This window comes from Cydia splendana, chromosome 23, assembly GCF_910591565.1.
Source record: "Cydia splendana chromosome 23, ilCydSple1.2, whole genome shotgun sequence".
Taxonomy (NCBI): Eukaryota; Metazoa; Arthropoda; class Insecta; order Lepidoptera; family Tortricidae; genus Cydia; species Cydia splendana.
Genome location: NC_085982.1, coordinates 1,557,743 through 1,579,004, shown reverse-complemented (window position 1 = coordinate 1,579,004; position 21,262 = coordinate 1,557,743). Strand labels below are relative to the sequence as shown.

General features: G+C 39.8%; 1 protein-coding gene across 1 annotated transcript in view; it reads left to right on the top strand.

Annotated features, from left to right (window-relative positions):
- Positions 1–21,262, top strand: part of LOC134801942 (uncharacterized) — a 49,768-nt gene that overhangs the window by 22,153 nt on the left and 6,353 nt on the right. The window contains exons 3-14 of the mRNA XM_063774574.1: positions 4,794–4,906; positions 5,726–5,812; positions 6,713–6,727; positions 7,480–7,633; positions 10,735–10,928; positions 16,755–16,943; positions 17,124–17,276; positions 18,402–18,594; positions 19,261–19,430; positions 19,579–19,837; positions 20,228–20,379; positions 20,828–20,987. Of these exons, the coding sequence (XP_063630644.1) occupies positions 4,794–4,906; positions 5,726–5,812; positions 6,713–6,727; positions 7,480–7,633; positions 10,735–10,928; positions 16,755–16,943; positions 17,124–17,276; positions 18,402–18,594; positions 19,261–19,430; positions 19,579–19,837; positions 20,228–20,379; positions 20,828–20,987 (1,839 nt within the window). The remainder of the gene's footprint in view (positions 1–4,793; positions 4,907–5,725; positions 5,813–6,712; positions 6,728–7,479; positions 7,634–10,734; positions 10,929–16,754; positions 16,944–17,123; positions 17,277–18,401; positions 18,595–19,260; positions 19,431–19,578; positions 19,838–20,227; positions 20,380–20,827; positions 20,988–21,262) is intronic.

Here is a 21,262-nt window from a genome sequence, read left to right as displayed (position 1 = left end):
AGTTTCTTTCTCTGAGGGGTCACAGTTCTAACCTAACCTAACCTACTTTTCTGGTAGCAATTTCTTTCTCTGAGGGGTCACAGTTCTAACCTAACCTAACCTACTTTTCTGGTAGCAGTTTCTTTCTCTGAGGGGTCACAGTTCTAACTTAACCTAACCTACTTTTCTGGTAGCAGTTTCTTTTTCTGGGGAGTCACAGTTCTAACCTAACCTAACCTACTTTTCAGGTAGCAGTTTCTTTTTCTGGGGAGTCAGTTCTAACCTAACCTAACCTACTTTTCTGGTAGCGGTTTCTTTTTCTGGGGAGTCACAGTTCTAACCTAACCTAACCTACTTTTCTGGTAGCAGTTTCTTTCTCTGAGGGGTCACAGTTCTAACCTAGCCTAACCTACTTTTCTGGTAGCAGTTTCTTTCTCTGAGGGGTCACAGTTCTAACTTAACCTAACCTACTTTTCTGGTAGCAGTTTCTTTTTCTGGGGAGTCACAGTTCTAACCTAACCTAACCTACTTTTCAGGTAGCAGTTTCTTTTTCTGGGGAGTCACAGTTCTAACCTAACCTAACCTACTTTTCTGGTAGCGGTTTCTTTTTCTAGGGAGTCACAGTTCTATCCTAACCTAACCTACTTTTCTGGTAGCAGTTTCCTTTTCTGGGGAGTCACAGTTCTAACCTAACCTAACCTACTTTTCTGGTAGCAGTTTCTTTCTCTGAGGGGTCACAGTTCTAACCTAACCTAACCTACTTTTCTGGTAGCGGTTTCTTTTTCTGGGGAGTCACAGTTCTAACCTAACCTAACCTACTTTTCTGGTAGCAGTTTTTTTTCTGGGGAGTCACTGTCCTAACCTAACCTACTTTTCTGACAGTAATTAGTTTCGATGACCTATGAAATACTGAGCTATCCAAATAATTTTACTGATGTTTTGTTCAGATACTTATATGAGATGTTATTCATTATTTTAATTTATATGCATAATGAATGTTATATTAAATGTAATTAGTTTATTTGTATGTTATACCAAACAGCGGTATGTATATTGAATGTTATATTATTTTTATGTTATACTAATTGAAAATATAGATTTAGTGCATTATACATAAGATTAGTATACGTTTTGAACGTTTGTAAATTGAAATTATATCAAAAGTTCGTATTCATTATGATACGCACCCATTCCTGTTTGTCACCATCATTGTATTATTTAAAAAAAAAACTTTATTATATCAGCAAAAAACAGGTATTTCTCTTGCTATGTTTATGATGATTATGATGACAATTGTCACAAGATTTAAAAGAACTTTCATTAAATCTTGACAGGAAATGAGTTCTGTGTCGGAATTTCGTGACAATTGTCGTGTTTCTTGTGACAATTGTCATTGGCTTCGCAAAATAAGTACTTACTTATTTATGGGCGATATAATGGAGTTTTTTTAAATTAAAATGTTGGTGGCAAACTAGCACACCGCCCGTTCGATGGTAAGCGGTTACCGTAGGCTATGGAGGCCTGTGGCGTCAGTAACAGTGATGTCGACAATTGTCGCACCTGTCACCGTTGTGAAATAGGGGCCTGTACACCTAGTGTACATTTCATTCGAAAGCGTGACGTGACGTACGCGTTGGCGTTAAGTGTCATTTTGTATGGGATTTTGAGTTTCCAAAACGTCCCGCTTGGCGCGCTGTTCAAAATCCCATACAAAAATTGACATAACGCAAACGCGAACGCTCGTCACGCTATCGAATGTAATTTTACTCTAGGGGTTCTGGTCACTGTGAATTTTACTTTATAATTAGGATTTTAGTTACGGGTGTGGCGAGGCCGGTGGACAATAGGTAATGATTTTACTGCATTCTTAACGCGAACGAACTATAGGCTAGGCGTTAAATGGGGCAATATCTATGAAAAGGGACCTTATTGTCGATGGCGCTTACTCCGCACAGCGTCGCGCGGCAATGTATTTATATCGGAGCATCGTTAATAATGGCGTAAGCGCCATCGACAATAAGGTCCCTTTTCATAGATAACGTCTCAAATAATAACAATAATCTGGTACATTCTCCCGATAGTTGATTCAGCGAACGTCTAATAGCGAAGAGTCTCGACCAACATCTTGAGAGATTCTCGCTAGGTGGTTGGATCAAGGGTCAGATGCAGAAGGCGGTGATCTTGGACACGGCGCGGATAATCCGCCGGTTCCTCTCTCTCTGCAGCCTTGACCATGCCACCCTAGTTATGGTTTATGGTTTATGACATTTATTCTCATAAGAATATACATTATTCACTTAAAATGAGAATATAAATTTAACTTAATGCTATACAATAACTTGATGTAGGTATTATTATGTTTTTGCATCTCAAGGAAACACGAGTAAATTCGCATAGTTATTTTTAGTTTAGGTTTTTTATAATGTCTATATGTATTTTTTATTGTTTTGGAAGTGTTTTTATATTTTATTTTTATATTCATATCATAAAACCCTACCTAAGACCCAAGATAAATAAAGGAAAAATAATCTGAAAACTCAGTTTGAACTAGCAATTTGTCGCGCTACGGTAAACAATTGAACGAGTGTCCCAATGTGTGTTACGGCTATTATGATAAGTTGTACGTGTTGGGGCAACTCTTATGAGTAGCCTTGTCTTTTCTTACTCAGTGTACTTAGTCTGAGGTGTAGGTACAGTCGCCATCAGATATATCGGAGCGGCCAAGGTGTTCACAATATCTGAACACGCGCTCTAACGCCCTGACAATAGAGGCGTGTTCCGATATTTGTGAGCACCTTGGCCGCTCCGATATATCTGATGGCGACTGTACTGTCAGCACCAAATAGATAGTGACGGCCAAAGCGACCAAATAGTACAATTCAGAAAAAATGGTACCATTTACTTTTTTTTGAAAAACCATCAACTTTTGGGTTATTTCGATTCAGAATAACGAGTACTATTGAATGAGACAAAGAAAAAAAGTGTCCAAAAAAGTTTTTCATACAAATTTTGGGTGTCAGTTTTGTAACGGTCCATACCAAATGTATGTGAAAATGCGTTACAAAACTGACATCTTTTTTGAGACACATTATTTTCCTTTTAAATTAATAGTCCTCGTGATTCTGAGTAGAAATAACCCAAAAGTTGATGGATTTTCGAAAAAAAGTAAACGTAGAAGGTTCTGTACTAAGGCTTGCCTAATACTTCCAAATAACAGCTCAAGTGAACCAGAATTTGGCACTCATATAGATATCAATTCTTTTGCCGGCGACGTCAACAATGGCTCATTTCACACTAGCTTTTGCCCGCGACTTTGTCTGCGTGGAATTAGTGACAGCAGCTAAAGTAGGTATAGCGCCTGAATAATGCTAAAAGCAATCATTCAATTCGCGCATTGCTTACTTCAATTATTAGGCAATTAATTAAATCTTTCAATTCCATCCCCCTTTGCACTCTCTTCAGGGATGATTTCCGACATAAAAACTATCCTATGTCATTCCCCGGGACTCAAACTATCTCTATACCAAATTTCAACTACTACATCGGTTCAGCAGCTTAAGCGTGAAGAGGTAACAGACAGACAGACAGACACACTTTCGCCTTTATAATATTAAGTATGGATTTTGTTATATAAAGAAATAACAGTGTCAGTAATCAGAAACTAAGACAAGGATAGATAGTATTGCTTAAGGTTAGATTTAAAGGATAGAAACATTTGTGCTAATCACCGTAACTCAAACTCAAAATAAAAGACTTACTTTGATAATTAAAAAATAATTATTTACCTCCAATCATCAATTTGTTTTATGGTGGTAGTCATTTTTAACAAGAAAACTGGAAAACTGTCATTCTTCCGGAGTTTGATTAGGTCTGGCCAAATGTATAAAATTATAATAATTTAATTGCTACATTTAAATAGCCAATTTCACGCTAATTCTAACGAAATGTAATTTATTATATACTTTCAAACATAGAAAAGCTTCAATTGACGATTTTGTAAAATTCTTTTAATCTGCGCTGACCACATCGGGGCCTCGCCACGTGACTGCTTCTGCGCAAATCCGCGGCGCCACAAGACTACTTTTCGCGTTTTCGCTGGCGCCACGTCAAGGGTTAACAGCCCACCAATGTGCACACTAGCGCCACTGCTAAATAATCGTGATTATTTAAATTTAACGAAAGATATAGTGTGCACGTTGGTGGGCTCTTAAGAAACTATTGTATTCAGTCCCTAGGACTCCATCGCATGAAATGGCTAGTGTAAAGGAGGCTCTTCCATCAGTCACATGATTGATATTTTTCAGTGACCTCTATTATTATTATAAAATAAGGGTGACAGCTGGCGTGGGTGGGTGGCTGTGAGTGGATATGTCCTCTGTTGCTCTGTCGTATTTTAGATGTTTCTCTCGGCTGTGTCTCTGTGCAGTTTTTTGCCAGGTGAGGTTGCTATAAGAAGAAGTGTCAGCATTTACTATCGCACGTAAAACTATAGAGACTTAATCGCGTATTTAAGTTTTAAGATTTACCTCCGACGTTTCGAGGACGGCATTGTCCCCGTGGTCTCGGAGAAGACTGGCTAAAGTCATCAACATCTTCTAGCCGCGCGAGATTTTCGAACTACCCGCGCGCTTAAATACGCCATTAAGTCCCGTTGTACAATTTAATAAAATGAAACATTAATTTAAATGACTTAGGTACTTAAGGACTCTCTATGGTTCCCAATAGGCTCTGCGTAGTTTGAGGACCACCATATTTTTTTTGTGTAAGGAATATTTTTTGCCTCACTAAAACTTTAGTTTCCTTTTTTTTTACAGGGTACACAGATGTTCAGAAAGCGGTGGTACGTATTGGTGGCCGCGGGTCTGTGTGCGCTCTACCTCTACTCCACGTTGGACACCTCGCTACCTAGCTTCGGGGGGCAACGGAGGTAAATACGAGGAGATAGACGTTCGGGTTCAGACACCAGCATTACTGCTGCAGTAGGGTCCAGGCGGGAACAGTGGCTCAACGGAAACAGTGGCCCAGTCGCCCAAATATTTCGCATTTGTGACACATACAATAAAAGTCTCGTCTCGGTCGACATCTTCAACAAAACCAAAATTCAATTTAAAAAGCAAATCCTTGGAATAAAGCTCTCGGAGGACGATTCAAACCTGTCAAGAAATGTCACTGTTGACCGCTGATAGATCATATCCATAAATTCCATACCTAATACATCATATCGTATTCGAAACGGGAGTCTTTTAATTTATTTAGGTAAAGTCACTACAAGAAAGACTTAAATATAAAATATTTTCGACACTATTTAATAGTACATATGTGTGACCATCACCATTCACCACTTATTAATTATATTTACTTTGATTATTCGGAGCTTGTACCACTGGAGCATAACCACTATTGATATTTTTCAGTGACCTCTATTATTATGATAAAATAAGGGTGACAGCTGGCAACTACAGTTGCCAAAAGGGTATCGTCTTGGGGCGTCCCATTCGTTTTTCGTCAAGTTCTTAAATTAGTCCTATTCTGCTTTCGTCACACATTCTACATTGAAACTATTGAAAGCCACCGACGATTGTGACGAATGTAGAATGAGTGACGAAAGCAGAATAGGACTAATTTAAGAACTTGACGAAAAACGAATGGGACGACCCAAGACGATACCGCCAAAAGCATGTGAGTGGTTGGCTCCGGGAGGCATTGACTCTTAAGAGAAAGGATAAATATATATATTTTTTTATAGATTGGACGTCCCAGGTACCTCATCTGTACCACTTTCCAGTGTAATAGAAGATGACGATAAACTATTGGGTACAGATATAAAGAACAGGTAATCAGTTTGGGATTTACTATTTATTTATTTTATTCATAAAAATGTTTACATGACATTACAGTTAAACCAATGCGTCACGAAACTTAGACTAAACAACAATAATAGCACATTATTCTGTGCTCTGGCCCCAATTTCACATCGGTGACAGGTGCGAAAATTGTAAAACATCACTGTTGCTGACGTCACAGACATCCATGGGCTACGGTTACCGCTTACCATCGGGCGGCCCGTATTCCTGTTTGCCACCATCATTGTATTATTTAAAAAAACTTTATTATATCGGAAAAAAACAGATATTTCTCTTGCGAAGTTTCTGACAAATGTCAAGATTTAGAAGAATTGTAGGTAATTCTTGACAGGAAATGAGTTATATGTCGGAATTTCGTGACAATTGTCGTATTTCTTGTGACAATTGTCATAAACTTAGCAAGAGAAATATCTGTTTTTTTTCGATATAAGTAATAAAGTTTTTTAAATAATACAATGATTGTGGCAAACAGGAATACGGCCCGCCCGATGGTAAGCGGTAACCGTAGCCCATGGATGCCTGTGACGTCAGCAACAGTGATGTTTTACAATTGTCGCACCCGTCACTGCGTTGAATTTGGGGCCCGGGTATTAATAAGTTTTTTGTGTCGTTTTCGATACAAGCTTTTAATTATCGCTGAATGTACAGTTTCCACCGGATATATCGGAGCGGCCAGGGCGCTCGCAAATATCTGAACACGCCTCTATAGTCGAGGCGCTAGAGTGCGTGTTCAGATATTATTGAGCATCTCGGCCGCTCCGACATATCTGATGGCGACTGTACTTATCTTTCAACAGGCAACTAATAGTTAGGATTAGCTTATACAAATACTAAGTATAATTTACCTCATTTATTATTTTCTTTTTCAGAACTGCTATTATAGAGTGAGTATTCAATTTATTTTATTCAAGTATCAAGAAAGAATAAACTATTACTGAACCGGTGAGCTCCATCTTAGGGTCTGTTTTCACTTTCCGGTCAATCACCGGTCAGTTTATAATTTAAAAAAAAAACCGGGCAAGTGCGAGTCGGACTCGCGCACGAAGGGTTCCGTACCATAATGCAAAAAAAAAAACAAAAAAAAAGCAAAAAAAAAACGGTCACCCATCCAAATACTGACCACTCCCGACGTTGCTTAACTTTGGTCAAAAATCACGTTTGTTGTATGGGAGCCCCATTTAAATCTTTATTTTATTCTGTTTTTAGTATTTGTTGTTATAGCGGCAACAGAAATACATCATCTGTGAAAATTTCAACTGTCTAGCTATCACGGTTCGTGAGATACAGCCTGGTGACAGACGGACGGACGGACGGACGGACGGACGGACGGACAGCGAAGTCTTAGTAATAGGGTCCCGTTTTACCCTTTGGGTACGGAACCCTAAAAACAACGGGTTGCACTCCGGGAGTGCCGGCAGAAGTGAAAACTCAATGACATTGTAACAGTATTTCGATTAGGTCACGTGTCCGTCTTACGTCTTACGAATCTTACGGTCACGTGACCTGTCGCGAGTTTAACATTTTTTCCCCATCGCAAAAAGTGCACAGCGCCGCTAAAGAAGTTTTCACTTCAGATTTAAAGTTCTGTCTGTCTGCCACAGCCTATTTTCTATAACTTTGCTTTGTTCCGTAATAGATTCTTAGAGAAGAAGTTACAGAAAGCCCTAAAATGGGACAAAGGGACAGGCTGCAAGGTCCCGAAACTGGACCCCTACTCAGACGACATGGCCTGGTCTTACAAGAAACTGGGACCCCTGAAATGCAAGGGACAAGATTGGGTGAAGTGCTATGTGAGTACAAAACTAGTAGATCACACTTTATTACGCGCCAGTCAAAGTCGAAATAAGATCAATTCAATTCAATACTTTATTGATAAAATATAAAATTATATGCCAGGTACACTCCTAACCCTATATTTAATTATATATATAAATAAATAAAATATAGTAAGGGGCTATTCATAAATTACGTCATTTCAAATTAGGGGGGGGGGGGGTCTAGATATCGGATGATGGTAGCATGACGTAGGAGGAAACGGGGTCATTCGAAACATGATTTTTGGATGATTTTAGGGAGGGGGGGGGGGGGGTCAAAAATCATCAAAAATCGAGGACGTAATTTATGGACAGCCCCTAATAATATAGTATAAGTTAGTAGGTACTTAGTAGTCGCCTTGTGTCACCGCCTCAGTGACACCAGGCGCAGGACAGGCAGAGAAACCACGCATTAAGGCGGGGCTTCCAGCACATTAGCTGAGACTGTCCTATTGTCACATAGATGTAAATTGAGCTTATTTATACATAATTACCAGGGACCGTACATTTTCCAGCGTTTTTGGTACAGCAGAGTGCAGCGGAGTGGTGTTAACGGAATTGGTATAAATAATTTCAATCCTAATGATTAATTAGCGTTAATTACGTTAATATTAACTTTAATTTACCATTTCAGTTGAAATTATCTACACCAATTCCGTTAACACCACTCCGCTGCACCAAATCGATTCGCGTGGTGTTAACGGAATTGGTATAGATAATTTCAACTGAAATGGTAAATTAAAGTTAATATCAACGTAATAAACGTTAATTAATCATTAGGGTTGAAATTATTTATACCAATTACGTTAACAACACTTCGTGCACCAAAAACGCTGGAAAATGTACGATCACTGATAATTAGATATATTGTCTAGGTTAAATATAGCTTAAGTGTGTAAAAATAATTGTTTAAAACCCTTATTGTGGCAATCAATTATTTATTAACCTAACCTAACTGTACATCAGTATATAGGCCTTATTACAAAACGCATAAGCTCCACTGATGTACAGTTAACAGTGTGGTCGATGGTACAGTCACAGGCCATAATTGTTGATCCAACCAAGCTTATTTTAACGGTATGAAATGTCCAATTGACTCCAATGTAAATTTAGCCTATATAAATAAATAAATAAATAAATAAATAAATAAATAAATAAATAAATAAATAAATAAATAAATAAATAAATAAATAAATAATACCGGGTGTGGCCTGTAACATGAGCAAAAAATTAAACTGTAGGCTGTACTCCTCATACTGACCAACATTTGTTCAGCGACTTTTAAAAATAACTTGTGGTTTGATTTTTAATACACTTTAAAGTTTATTCTAAGACGCAATGTATTGCGAATTTTGTTATGTTTAAGGCGTGACAAGCAACGTCAATCACAATGATATGGCGTGGCGATGGCGTCCATTGAAGATAATATTTATTTTGTATGAAAAATAGGGAGTTTAAATGCTTCATATTCTTTAAAAGTTGTTTAACAAAAGTGTTACCGTTTGAGGAGTACAATCTATGTTTTAATTATTTGCTCATGTTACAGGCCACACCCGGTATACCTACTACTATTCTCATATCAGTTTGATGACAGTGTAAGTTCAAATTGTCTTGTATGCTGTTAGCAGTCATTCGCGCGGGCGTCTCGCAGTACCTTAAGCGGTCCACAGATTACCAGTTCGCCGGACGATATCGGCCTGACAGTTAATCAAAAGGGTGACAGTTTCGAACAACTGGCAGGCTGATATCGTCCAGCGAACTAGTAATCTGTGAGCCACTTAATACATTTACGGACAAGTCAGGGCGAGATGAACGCGCGAATGACACCTAAACTGATATGATTCAAATATCGGTTTGAGTTCAAGCACGTTCGATTTGGCATGTAGGTTCGTGTGACACTGAAAGAATATTTGCATAACACTAAACTACCTTGAATAAAGAATATCGTTGTACACACCGACTCTAATTGGTAAGGACTCTAATTGTTGTGCCATAGTGTGGACATGGCATTGCGTAAGTGTGTCGAACCTCTTTAGTTTATTTACCTACCGCCGACTTAACCCCTAGCAGGCGTGGCTCACTCCGCGATTACGTCGCTTTGCTATAGAGCCTCTACCATCAGTTTTAACATTGACATAACGCTCACGTCTACGTAATTTACTTTCTGTACATCTCGCTTCCACTATTGCTCGCATATGCGAGTACGAGCGAGATGCATAGAAAGTAAGTTACGTAAACGTGAGCGTTATGTCAATGTCAAAACTGGTGGTAGCCGTACAGGTAGCTATAAGTACACCCGTTCCACACCAATTTTGGTGGCTAGCCATAAGCCGCGCGTGGCGCTGTCGCCTCCTAGCGGCCACACTTGTCCTGATCGTAACAGACGCGTTTTATTAGAGACTGAGTCTTCTGTACCTAGTACTATTATTTATTATGTGCCTCTAGTGTAAATTTCATTCGATAACGTGACGTGACGTACGCGTTTAAGTTTAAATGTAATTTTGTATGGGATTTTGAGTTTCCATAAGGTCTTGGAGCGCTGTTCAATCCCATACAAAAATAGACATAAACGCAAACGCGAACGCTCTTCACGATATCAAATGAAATTAATTGAGGTACTTCTAAGCTAAGGAAACCAATTCGAACGTACACTTTGACATCAAAATAATATTTATATGTGAAATTCTTAACACTTACTTATTTATTTATATTAATTTGTTTATTTCCTTCCGGAAGTCCCACACAAGTATTAAAATAGTAAACCACAAGAATTTCGTTATATTTCGATAAAATTCGGTGGATAAAAATAGAGTTCTCTATTCTGTATATTATAAGCTCATTTTCACCTAAATATAGCGCAATTTTCATAAAAATTATATACATTTTTATCAAAGCAAGTGTTGATTTCGTATTTATTCCGCACAAAATGAGGAGCTCTTCAAACATGCAAAATCTCATCCAAAAGTAACGGAAAAAAATCGATAACAAAATAAAAATTAATTATGTACGAGCATTAAATTTTTATATGGTCTACATAATAAACTTCATTCAAGTTGAATGTTTTCTTCTCTTTTCAGCATTCCAAATGTCGCGTTGTAGACTCAATACGAGACACACACACAAGCATCCAGTGCGAGTACAAAGACATTATCTACAAAGACGATTTCCACTACGACTTCGGGAAACCCACTGTAGTCAAAGATGGCGATGTATACCAGCTGTCAGCCAGTGATCACGTCAGCGTACAATGTACAGGAACTGTGCCAAGTATGTAAGTGGTTATCATGTATGGTTTTAGTTCAACATTTAACGGTAGATGGCGCTGTTCTGTTGACGAAGTTTTCTACATCGCGCTGTAGAAGTGTTGACCTAGCGTACGTTATAAGATGTTTCTTAGTAGGTTAGGGCTGTTTTCCATGTTACAAAAAATATAGTAACAGGCTAATTCGATTTTAAGAGCCCATCAACGTGCACACTAGCGCCCCTGCTAAATAATCGTGATTATTTAAATCTAACCCTTCGGCTTAGCGGCCTCCTTTTTTAAATATCTTTCGTTAAATTTAAATAATCGCGATTATTTAGCAGGGGCGCTAGTGTGCACGTTGATGGGCTCTTAATTTATTCGATCTGATATGATATCTAATACTCAATGTCAAAAGTGAAAAAAATTTAATCTCCCAAAGAAAATTTCAACACCAGTACGGTTACCATCAGTTTGTCACTGACGTAAACGCCGTCGAGAACGTAATTTACTTTCTATACATCTCGCTCGCACTCGCATATTAGTGCAAACGGGATGTATAGAAAGTAAATTACGTTCTCGACGGCGTTTATGTCAGTGAGAAACTGATGGTAACCGTACAGAACAGTAAAATGTATGAAAAAACCTGTTTTCGCGATTTCGGGGTTGGTCCCATAGGAAAAGTTGCTCAGCATGACCTATATATTAACGGGTTCGAGTAATTTCTTCACGTTCAGTGACATACCGTATTTAAACAATGTCTATTTTGTTTTTAGGTTTTTCTGGTGAGTAGAATTATATGTAACTTTTGTGCAAGTTTTCATTTGTTTGGTACCGTATGAAGTCACTCACTGCCTACCACATAGTGTCAGTTACTTTTTTAATACCCAAATAACTTACCTACACTGGTCCTCAATTGCAAAAAAAATGGTTTTGTGCCGTAATAAAATTTTAACCACGATGGAAAGGTGGCGGTATATGCACTTTTTTGTTTGTTATTTCGTTTGTTGGTGTGTTTGTTTGAATTTGATTGTGTGTTTGTGAAGGTAGCCCAATGCATATTTATGTTCTGGTCTAGTCAGAGCTTTTACCGAGTTTCTCCGGTTCGTAAAAAAATAATGTTTTTGGTAAGAAATAATGACTATGACTGATACTGATACTAATGTAGTTTAGTTTAATACAGAAATATTCTACAATGACGAACTTGAACACAAGAAAATTATTCTGTGTGAACCAAAAAAATACGAGGTTTTTATTTAAACTATTTCGGGTAGGAAGTTAACAGATGTAGGAAAAACTATTACTAGATATAGCAACACGGCTATTTTTTTTGAAGAATCGTCTCTTTTGTCATTGACATATCTAATCCATATCGTATCTAGACGTAATATTTGACGTATCTTAAAGTTGGAACTAGGCCGAATGGCTTAATCTGTGATAAATTAACTTAAATTAAGTTGCGAATATCAGACCATTATTTTTATTTTGTTTTTAGGTTATCGTGGTAAGTTAAATCACTACATATCTCTAATTTTGCCCGCCTTGATTTTCTCTTCAGAAAAATATGAAGTGTAGTGTGATTTTTACGTAAAATGTAATTAAATATTTAGTAACAAAATATTTGGGTATTAAAAAGTTTCAAACTAGCTCAGTTTGAAACTTTTTAATACCCAAAATCAATTTTATTGCAGGAACTCATTTTTACCCCCATTGGAACGGCCTACGTTCTTACTCTATGTACTTATTTGTTTTTCTGTTCGTTCGTCCGTTCTTCGTTCTTTAATTTGTTTGGTTGTTAGTTTTCGTTCTTTTGTTTTTGTTTGTTGTGTTTTTGTTTTTTTTTTTACTTTGTGCATACAAAATGAACATTCCCATTTACGTTACGTGAAACTCCAGAGAATGATCCCAATAGAACGAAATAATTTAAAAAAGGCTTGGTATTGGTATATGTATGTGAAAAATTAAGTCCGAGGATATTAAACAATATAACTTGTATTGTTTTTAGGTTGTGGTAAGTAAATAATTACCTATCTGTAACTTTCTGTGCCAATCTTTTAGTATACAATATGAAATAATGAAGTGTGTTTCAATTAAGTAGGTATCCATAAAAAAAGTAAAAAAAAAGTTGCGCGTCAATTTTGCATGTTTTCCTTTTTTTAATGCCATAAAAACGAAGTAGAATTACGTACCGCACTAGTGCGATAATTACCACATTACGTAACTATGACAAAAATTTGGTCATAATGTACTGTAAAACGTTGTACAAACAGCAACACACTTAACTGTCCATCGATGGAGCTTATGCCCTATGTAATAAGGTTTACCGATGGTTAGTGTGGGCGATAGTACGATACATGTGCGAATGGGAAATTTGCAACGAGTGGCGAAAAATTCAAACACAATTGAAGGCGATTTTCCTATTTTTCGAACTTGTATCGTAATGTACTATTTAGATATCGTATTACTTACTTACATTATGTACGATAAGAGCGTGACCAGTGTACATATGTATATTTTAAGGATGTGGCACAGAAAAAAAAGTAATAGCTGAATAGAATGTTCTTTTGCCTACAATGCATCTTAAAAAATAAAAAAATCTTTTGATAGTTTCCCACCTACTTAAACTTCAATAAAAAAAAGAATGTCGCTTACGATTCACGTTATTATGAGGCCGTGTTCTTCTGTACGTACCCGAAAGGGCCCAAAATGTCACGAAACCAAGCTGATTGTATATAAATAAATTGAAGGCGTTTGTAATTAAGTGGGTGAAGCATTATATGGAGTATAAAAATGTTTACGATTTACCAGAACACGGGAAAAAATAAAAAAGACCTCCTCCACATAGGATTTAAAACGAGTCTTGCAGATGTTTTAAAAAATTCACTTCTATCATTCCGTTCTGGGCCTTCTGGGCAAGTAAAACTAAAGAAAAAAGGTATGAAGATATATCTAGATAAAATCAGAAGGCGTTTGAATGAAAATGGTTTAAAATATCGCAATACAAGTTTTACCGGTCACGCTCTTATCGTACATAATGTATATAGCATATGTAACGAGACCATATGCGATGTTGAATCACAACTAAACAAACTCTGGACCGCATTGTTATCTAAAATGACTGTTACATTAATTTGTGAAATCACACGTCTGTTTTATATCAGATGACTCTGTGAATATTACGTTTCAATCTGCATGTGATCTATATTGAGAATGCTTGGAAATATTCTAGCCATTACATGATAAATACTTCTAATGTAAATTTCATTCGATAGCGTGACGTGACGTACGCGTTCACCCCCTTCCCCACTTGAAGCTCTCGCGGTACTACTGGACGCCCCCTAATAATAGGGAACATTTTTTTTTCATACCACGTCGGTGGCAAACAAGCATACGGCCCGCCTGATGGTAAGCAGTCACCGTAGCCTATGGACGCCTGCAACTCCAGAGGCGTTACATGCGCGTTGCCGACCTTTTAAAAACCTGTACACTCCTTTTTTGAAGAACCCCATACTGTAGAGTGTAGACCCTCGGGAAAACCTCGGAAGGGAGCTCATTCCACAGCCGGAGCGTCCACGCGAGGAAATTCCTCTTAAATCGCACAGTACGCGACCATTTAGGTTCTAGGGTGTGAGGATGAACACCCTGCCGACGGCGAGCGGTGCGGTGATAGAAAGCGGCCGTTGGCATCATGTCAAATAGTTCCTCAGAGCACAGCCCATTGTACAAGCGGTAGAACACACACAAGGAGGCAAAGTCTCTCCTTAGACTTAAATGTTCAATACCGCTTGTGAGTTTGGGGTCATCGATGATTCGCACAGCGCGCCTTTGGACTGAGTCAAAGGGTCCAAGCTGGCATCCAGGTGCTCCTGCCCAAAGGTGACAGCAGTACTCCATATGGGGTCTGACTTGCGATTTATAAAGCAGCAGTCTTTGCCCGGAGTAAAGTATCGCCTCGCTTTATTGAGCACACCGAGTTTTTTGGACGCCAGCGCAGCCTTACCTTCCAGGTGGCTGCGGAATTGGACGTCACTGGAGATGTCAACACCGAGGATCCCAATACTCCCTGACATGGTAAGGGCTGTGCCTTGGAACTGTGGGACCACAGTAAATGGGGTTTTCTTAGCGGTGAACGCGCAAACGTGTGTCTTGGTGGGGTTGAATCGCACTAAATTGTCCCGACCCCACACCGAAACTCTGGATAGAGTGCTCTCAATGTCTGACACAAGCTTTTCACGACTCTCCAGCACCACAGAACGAGGGATATTGGCACGGCCTGTGTAATAGGCATCCCCAGTACTGTCGTCTGCATAGCAATGAATGTCATCGATAGACAACATGTCATTGATGTGCAGCAAAAACAGCGTAGGGGATAGCACAGAACCTTGCGGAACGCCAGCGTTAATGTCCATGCTATCGGAGCAGCTTCCGTCTACTACGGCACGTATGCGTCTGCCGGACAAAAAGCTAGCGATCCATTTGCATAGTCCCTCCGGCAATCCATAAGATGGTAACTTCGACAGGAAACCCCGATGCCAGACCCGATCGAACGCCTTCGCTATATCTAGGCTAACTGCCAATGCCTCACCTTGACTCTCAATGGCCGAAGCCCAGCGGTGTGTGAGATACACCAGAAGATCACCAGTCGAGCGACCGTGGCGAAAACCATATTGGCGGTCGCTGATCAGATCGTGTTTTTCTAGGTATCTCAGGAGCTTTGCGTTAATTATACGCTCCATGACCTTAGAGAGAAGGGAGGTAATAGCGATAGGCCTGTAATTCGATGGGTCCGATCTGTCACCCTTTTTAGGCACAGGGTGTACAAGGGCCGTCTTTCACGAAGATGGAAGATGCCGTTTGTCGCTAGAGAGTGTGAAAAGACGCGCTAACTCAGGAGCACACTGCTTAAGCACAAGAGCTGGTATGCCGTCTGGCCCGCTCGACTTATGGACGTTCAGGGATAGCAACTCCCGCCGAATATCCCTCTGCGTGAATGAGATTTCTGGCATGGAGTATACGCACCGCGGGATGGTGGGCGGCACGGCGCTACCGTCGTCGTTCAGGGTCGAGTTCGAGGCAAAGAGAGTACCAAGAAGATCGGCTTTCTCTTTTGCACTGTGGGCCAGATCACCATCAGCTTTCCGCAGTGGTGGTAAAGACGACTGACAATAATTTCCTTCGGCAGCTTTGGCGAGCGACCAGAACGCGCGACTCTCGGATAGCCCGCTAGTTTCTCACCAATTCTGCCAACGAAATCGTATTTAGCCCTGGCAATGGCTTTTTTACTGGACCTCGAGGCAGCGTTTAATTTGCGTTTCACATCAGAAACGTTCGGATCCTTATTAACTACGGCCTTGGTCCAAGCCCCGTAAGCGGCTTGCTTGCGAACTGTAGCTTCTTTACAAGGCCGATTAAACCAAGGACGTCGCTTTGCTCCTGCAGCTATTACCAAGTTGGGAATGAAACAATCCATTCCATGAGAATGAACATTACGCGAAACTGTGCGTAGGAGGCGCCACTACCACTATCCGTCACAATTTGGGTGTCTACCGCGAAACAAGAAAATCGAAATTTCGTTATCTAACCTCACTATCACTCTTGCGTATTCGAGCGATTAAAGAGGCAGATAACTAAATGTAGATTTTCGCGTTTACCGGTTGGCCTTTGTTAACAAACCGCATTGATGATGATGATGATGATGGTTGAAAAGTTGTCAAAAAACAGTTTAAGGCACAGTATGTATAAGTTACTGTATGGTTTACAGAGGAGCTAGTGCTGCACTCTGGCGGCAGAACATTGCGGTAATACTCCCTATTTCAACGATTTTTTAAGAGATCTCTAAAGCATGCTTTGTTTCAGGGGAAAGACTGAAAAATGGTCAGGTAACACAATCGGTTTCCGCCCTGTCTCTCCAGCCAAACCCCTGGATGACCACATCAACGTGATGGTCCTCGCGTTCGACTCCACCCCTCGGAGCGGCTTCATCAGACTCATGCCCGAGAGCTGGAAGGTCATTAATGAGGAGTTGAAGGCTACGGTCATGGAAGGGTAAGGGTATATGACACTATAGGGACCGTGCACGTTGGACCATCTCAAATGACCCATTTGACGTTTCTTGCAGCAATGCAGGCTGCAATCTCTCTTTTGCTACCGCTATTGTCAATTCTTCAAAGCATAACCCATTGTATATTGAAGAACACATCTGACTAAATTTTTAACACTTTTTAGGTACAATATATTAGGTGACGGAACACCAGCCTGTCTCTTTCCGTTTCTTACTGGCAAGACAGAGCTAGAACAACCGGATGTGCGGAGAACTAAACAGAACAACAGGACATTGGATGACTTCCCTTTTATATTCAAGCATGTAAAGGAAGAAGGGTGAGTTGGTAATAGGCTAGATGACAAGTTTTTATTTTATTAAAACATTTATTTACATACAATATATATACAGTGGTACTACTAAACGAAATTAATAACTAGCTTAAATCTAAAATAGGCCCTTGAGGCATTGTACCAAGGATGCTGGCGGCATTTCCTCGCTGTATCGCAATGCTGATACGTTGTGCGAGGTAGCCGCCAGCTCTTCGGTCACCAGTTACGTCAACCAGACGCTTCGCGATTTCTGCGAACAACTTATGCGCGCTGGGACCCCATGGACCTAGAGTTTTTATTAATATCAGTCGACCAGGTTTGTTTTGAGGATCAAATGTTTATGGGACCCATTGCATTAAAGCAGAGGGGCTACCGCGAAAACCGAAATTCGCAAATTGCGGGGATCTTACTCTTTTACTCCAATGAAGGCGTAATTAGAGTGACAGAGAAAAATGCCCGCAATTGACGATTTTCGGTATTGGCGGTAGCCCTACAGTACCTACCTACAAAAGTCAGAAATTATAGTCACAGTCTGACAATTGTTCTCTACTTAATAACAAAACCGATAAGTGATCGTGACACTGAACGGGAAATAACGGGAGAGGAAAATCTAGGAAAAGGTGGATGGACTGTGTGAGGGATGATATGAAATAAACGCAAGGGAATAATGAGATGACGGACGAGAGAGAGGTATGGAAGAAAAAGACATGCTGCGCCGACCCCAAATGAATGGGATAAGGGCAAGCAAATGATGATGATGATCGTGACACTGAACGGCCTTGATTTGCTGCTCGCGGCGCATACGATTGCATCAAAATTGGCCGTAGGTTGTTCCACCAATGTTTCCGGGATAGTAAAAAATGCATTTAAGAAATGTCAATGATTCAGAACATCTACTTCAAATTTGACGTCTCCTGCAGCAATGCTGCTAGAAAAGGTACTTGTTCAAGGAAATGAATATTAAAACTGACGCTTCCTGCATCAAAAGCAATGCTGCAAACTGCATTAGGTACCTACTTCAGGAAATGTAAATTTCAATACCGATCTGGATAACTGATAATTTTCGCAGCAATGCACTCTACAGCAACCCTAGAATGCTGTTGCAATTGGAATGTTACCTTTATATTTCAGGTATGCCACAGCATACATTGAGGACATGCCCCTCGACAACACATTCACGTTTCGTTTCAACGGCTTCAAGAAACAGCCCACCGACCATTACTACCGCGCGTTCCGAAACGCGAACAAGCGACTTTTTAAGGGTTGGAACTTTTGCTACGGAGATACCCCGCAGTTTAAGATGATGATGAATTTGACGGAGCAGGTTAGTTAGCAAACTATATTGCTTATAAATAATTTTAATTTAAAGGGCCAGCAGTAAGTAGGTATGTGCTTGTCTTTGGATCCTAACATAAGTATTGACGTTATATAACTTTAGTAAATGGGACAACATTATAAGAATATTAACACTGTCAATACTATCATGTTGTTCCTGTCACATGAAGTTATATAGATAATGTTATGAATATAACTGCCATTGTAGGAGCAGCAGCATAACCATTACAACAATTTTTGGCAGCTACAACTGGGTTTACCTTAAATATTAAAGGAAAAATTAAAAAAAAAACCCGCCTCTAGGAGGACTTTTCTGAACTCCGGCCCGATCGCTGCTACCAACTGAGGAGACTTAACAGAAGCGTGCGAATCTTTCCATTTCTTCCTTTATGCTTACACGCCTTACGGCCGTATTCGGACAACGTTTTTGGATGAAGAAATGTCACTTTTTACACTGACAGATCGGTATTGTATCGCTGTGAAGTCTTATAAACATTGTTCGACTACGGCCGTTGGGGACGCGCATAGCAACATCTACTCGAAAGAATGTTCTAGCTTAACAGGCTCATTAATTTTTCCTTTAATATAAAAAAAATAGTATCGTGCGCAGAAGTTAGGGATACTAATTAGTTTAAAAAAAACTGTTCATCCTCAGTTTCTGGAGCTCGAAGGAAGGAGATTCATCTTCACATTCATCGGGGATATTTCACACGACAATTTCAACTACATACAGTACGCTGACGGAGACTTGGCGACTTTTTTGAGGCATCTGATCAAACGGACCGAGGATACGCTTATCATAGTCATGGGAGACCATGGGCCCAGGTATGGAATGAGTAAACGCGTTTTCACTAGTTAAAACTAGTTTTACTACTAGTTAGATACGGAAACCAGTTGTAGCTAGGGATAACTTTCACTAAAAACGGGTTCTTATACAAGTTCAACCTGTGTTCTAAGACAAAACTTCCCACAGATACGCAGCGGTCCGCAAGAAGCATTCCCTCCGCGGCAAACTCGACGAACGCCTCCCCCTCCTCGCTATCCGCCTCCCGGACCGCCTCACGCGCGCGCGCCCTGACGCGTTAAGCGCGCTTCAAGCTAATTCGCGAGTATTGACCACTGCACATGATTTACACGCGACTATATTGGATGCAGTGGGCTTGAGGAAGCATTGGAACCCGTACAAGGTGGTGGGGGCAGATTTGAGAAGGGGACTGTCGTGGTTAGAGCCGGTAAATTTATATACATACTTACAATCATTCCGTCAAAAATTTAATTTTTAACGCAAGCTTTTATTGCTGATTGTACTTTTCGTTTAATATTCAACTAATACTCATCGAGATATTTTTGACAAACCCAAACACAATGAGGTTTCATTGTTTTATCAAAAAGTTCCTATGGAATTTCTTTGGTTTAGCCTAGCCAAGATGAAGATCGTTCATCAACAAGCGCCAAACGAAAAGTAAAAATGTACCGGGATGACTGATACTACGAAAACTCACGTAACTATTTCCATAAATTGTTTACGTTTCGATTGCCTTGGGCCTTCTTTGGCTTAGGTACCTTAGGCGGTCTTACCTGATATACGGTCTTGTCCACATTAAACTTATGTAATCTTTCAGATCCCCAACAGCCGATCCTGCAGCGAGGCCGGCATCGAGACGCACTGGTGCACCTGCCTGGTCTGGCAGAATGTCTCCGAATCCGATCCCATGTACAAAAGGGCTGCTAATGCGCTGATAGACTACATCAACAAGTTTACAGAGGATGCTGCGTAAGTTTGTATTGTACAGCTATTCAGATATAAGGGAGCGACCAAGGTGCTCAAAAATATTTTGGACTTTAGCGTCTTAAAATAGAGGCTTGGCCGCACCGATATAGCTAATAGCGTTTGTAATATCAAGGGAATCCCCTTGCCTAATTAGGGACGGATGTGTCTGCTGAATATCTCTCCATACACATACATATCCGTTTCTTATGACGTCCCTGCAAAATTTCAAACATTTCTGACATTTTGCTGGGTTATCTGGGTTATTAATTTCATAATTTCTTTAAAGGTAGACAGCACCAATTTTTACTGGCGGACTTTTTTGTCTGGCTTTATGATGGTTACTTTTTAGAAGACTACAAAGTAGATACTATTACACGATCCATGTTTTTCCAGCTTCAAATAAAGTTGGACAACTCTAGGAAAATCTTCAGTCCGTTTTTTTTGTCATCAGAACCAAGTGCGTCCCTCGCACTGTAGCGTCTATAAGTTGGGTGCTCCGACAGCGTGTCAACAACCGACTCCTCGCTTTTAATACCGCTATAGATTACGACACTTACTTGGGACGGTTCAACGCCAAAACAAAAGTCACTATAGAGAATTTTCAGATTGGAGTAAGTATTTATCCCTGTTATGTACATTATACACATTATGCTGGAATTTATTATCAGCATCCCATCTTTACCAATTTTTAAACAAGCAGATACGTCTGCGAGCGATATTCAAAACCCATCCCATCCCATCCCATCCTATCTCAACCATCCAACGCATCTACAACGCATAATATGTATATGTAGATATTGTAGATTACAATCGTTGGAAAATTGAATTTGAAATTACGTATCGTTTGGCGTTTTCCATCAACGACGGTATGCTTGGCTAGGTCCCC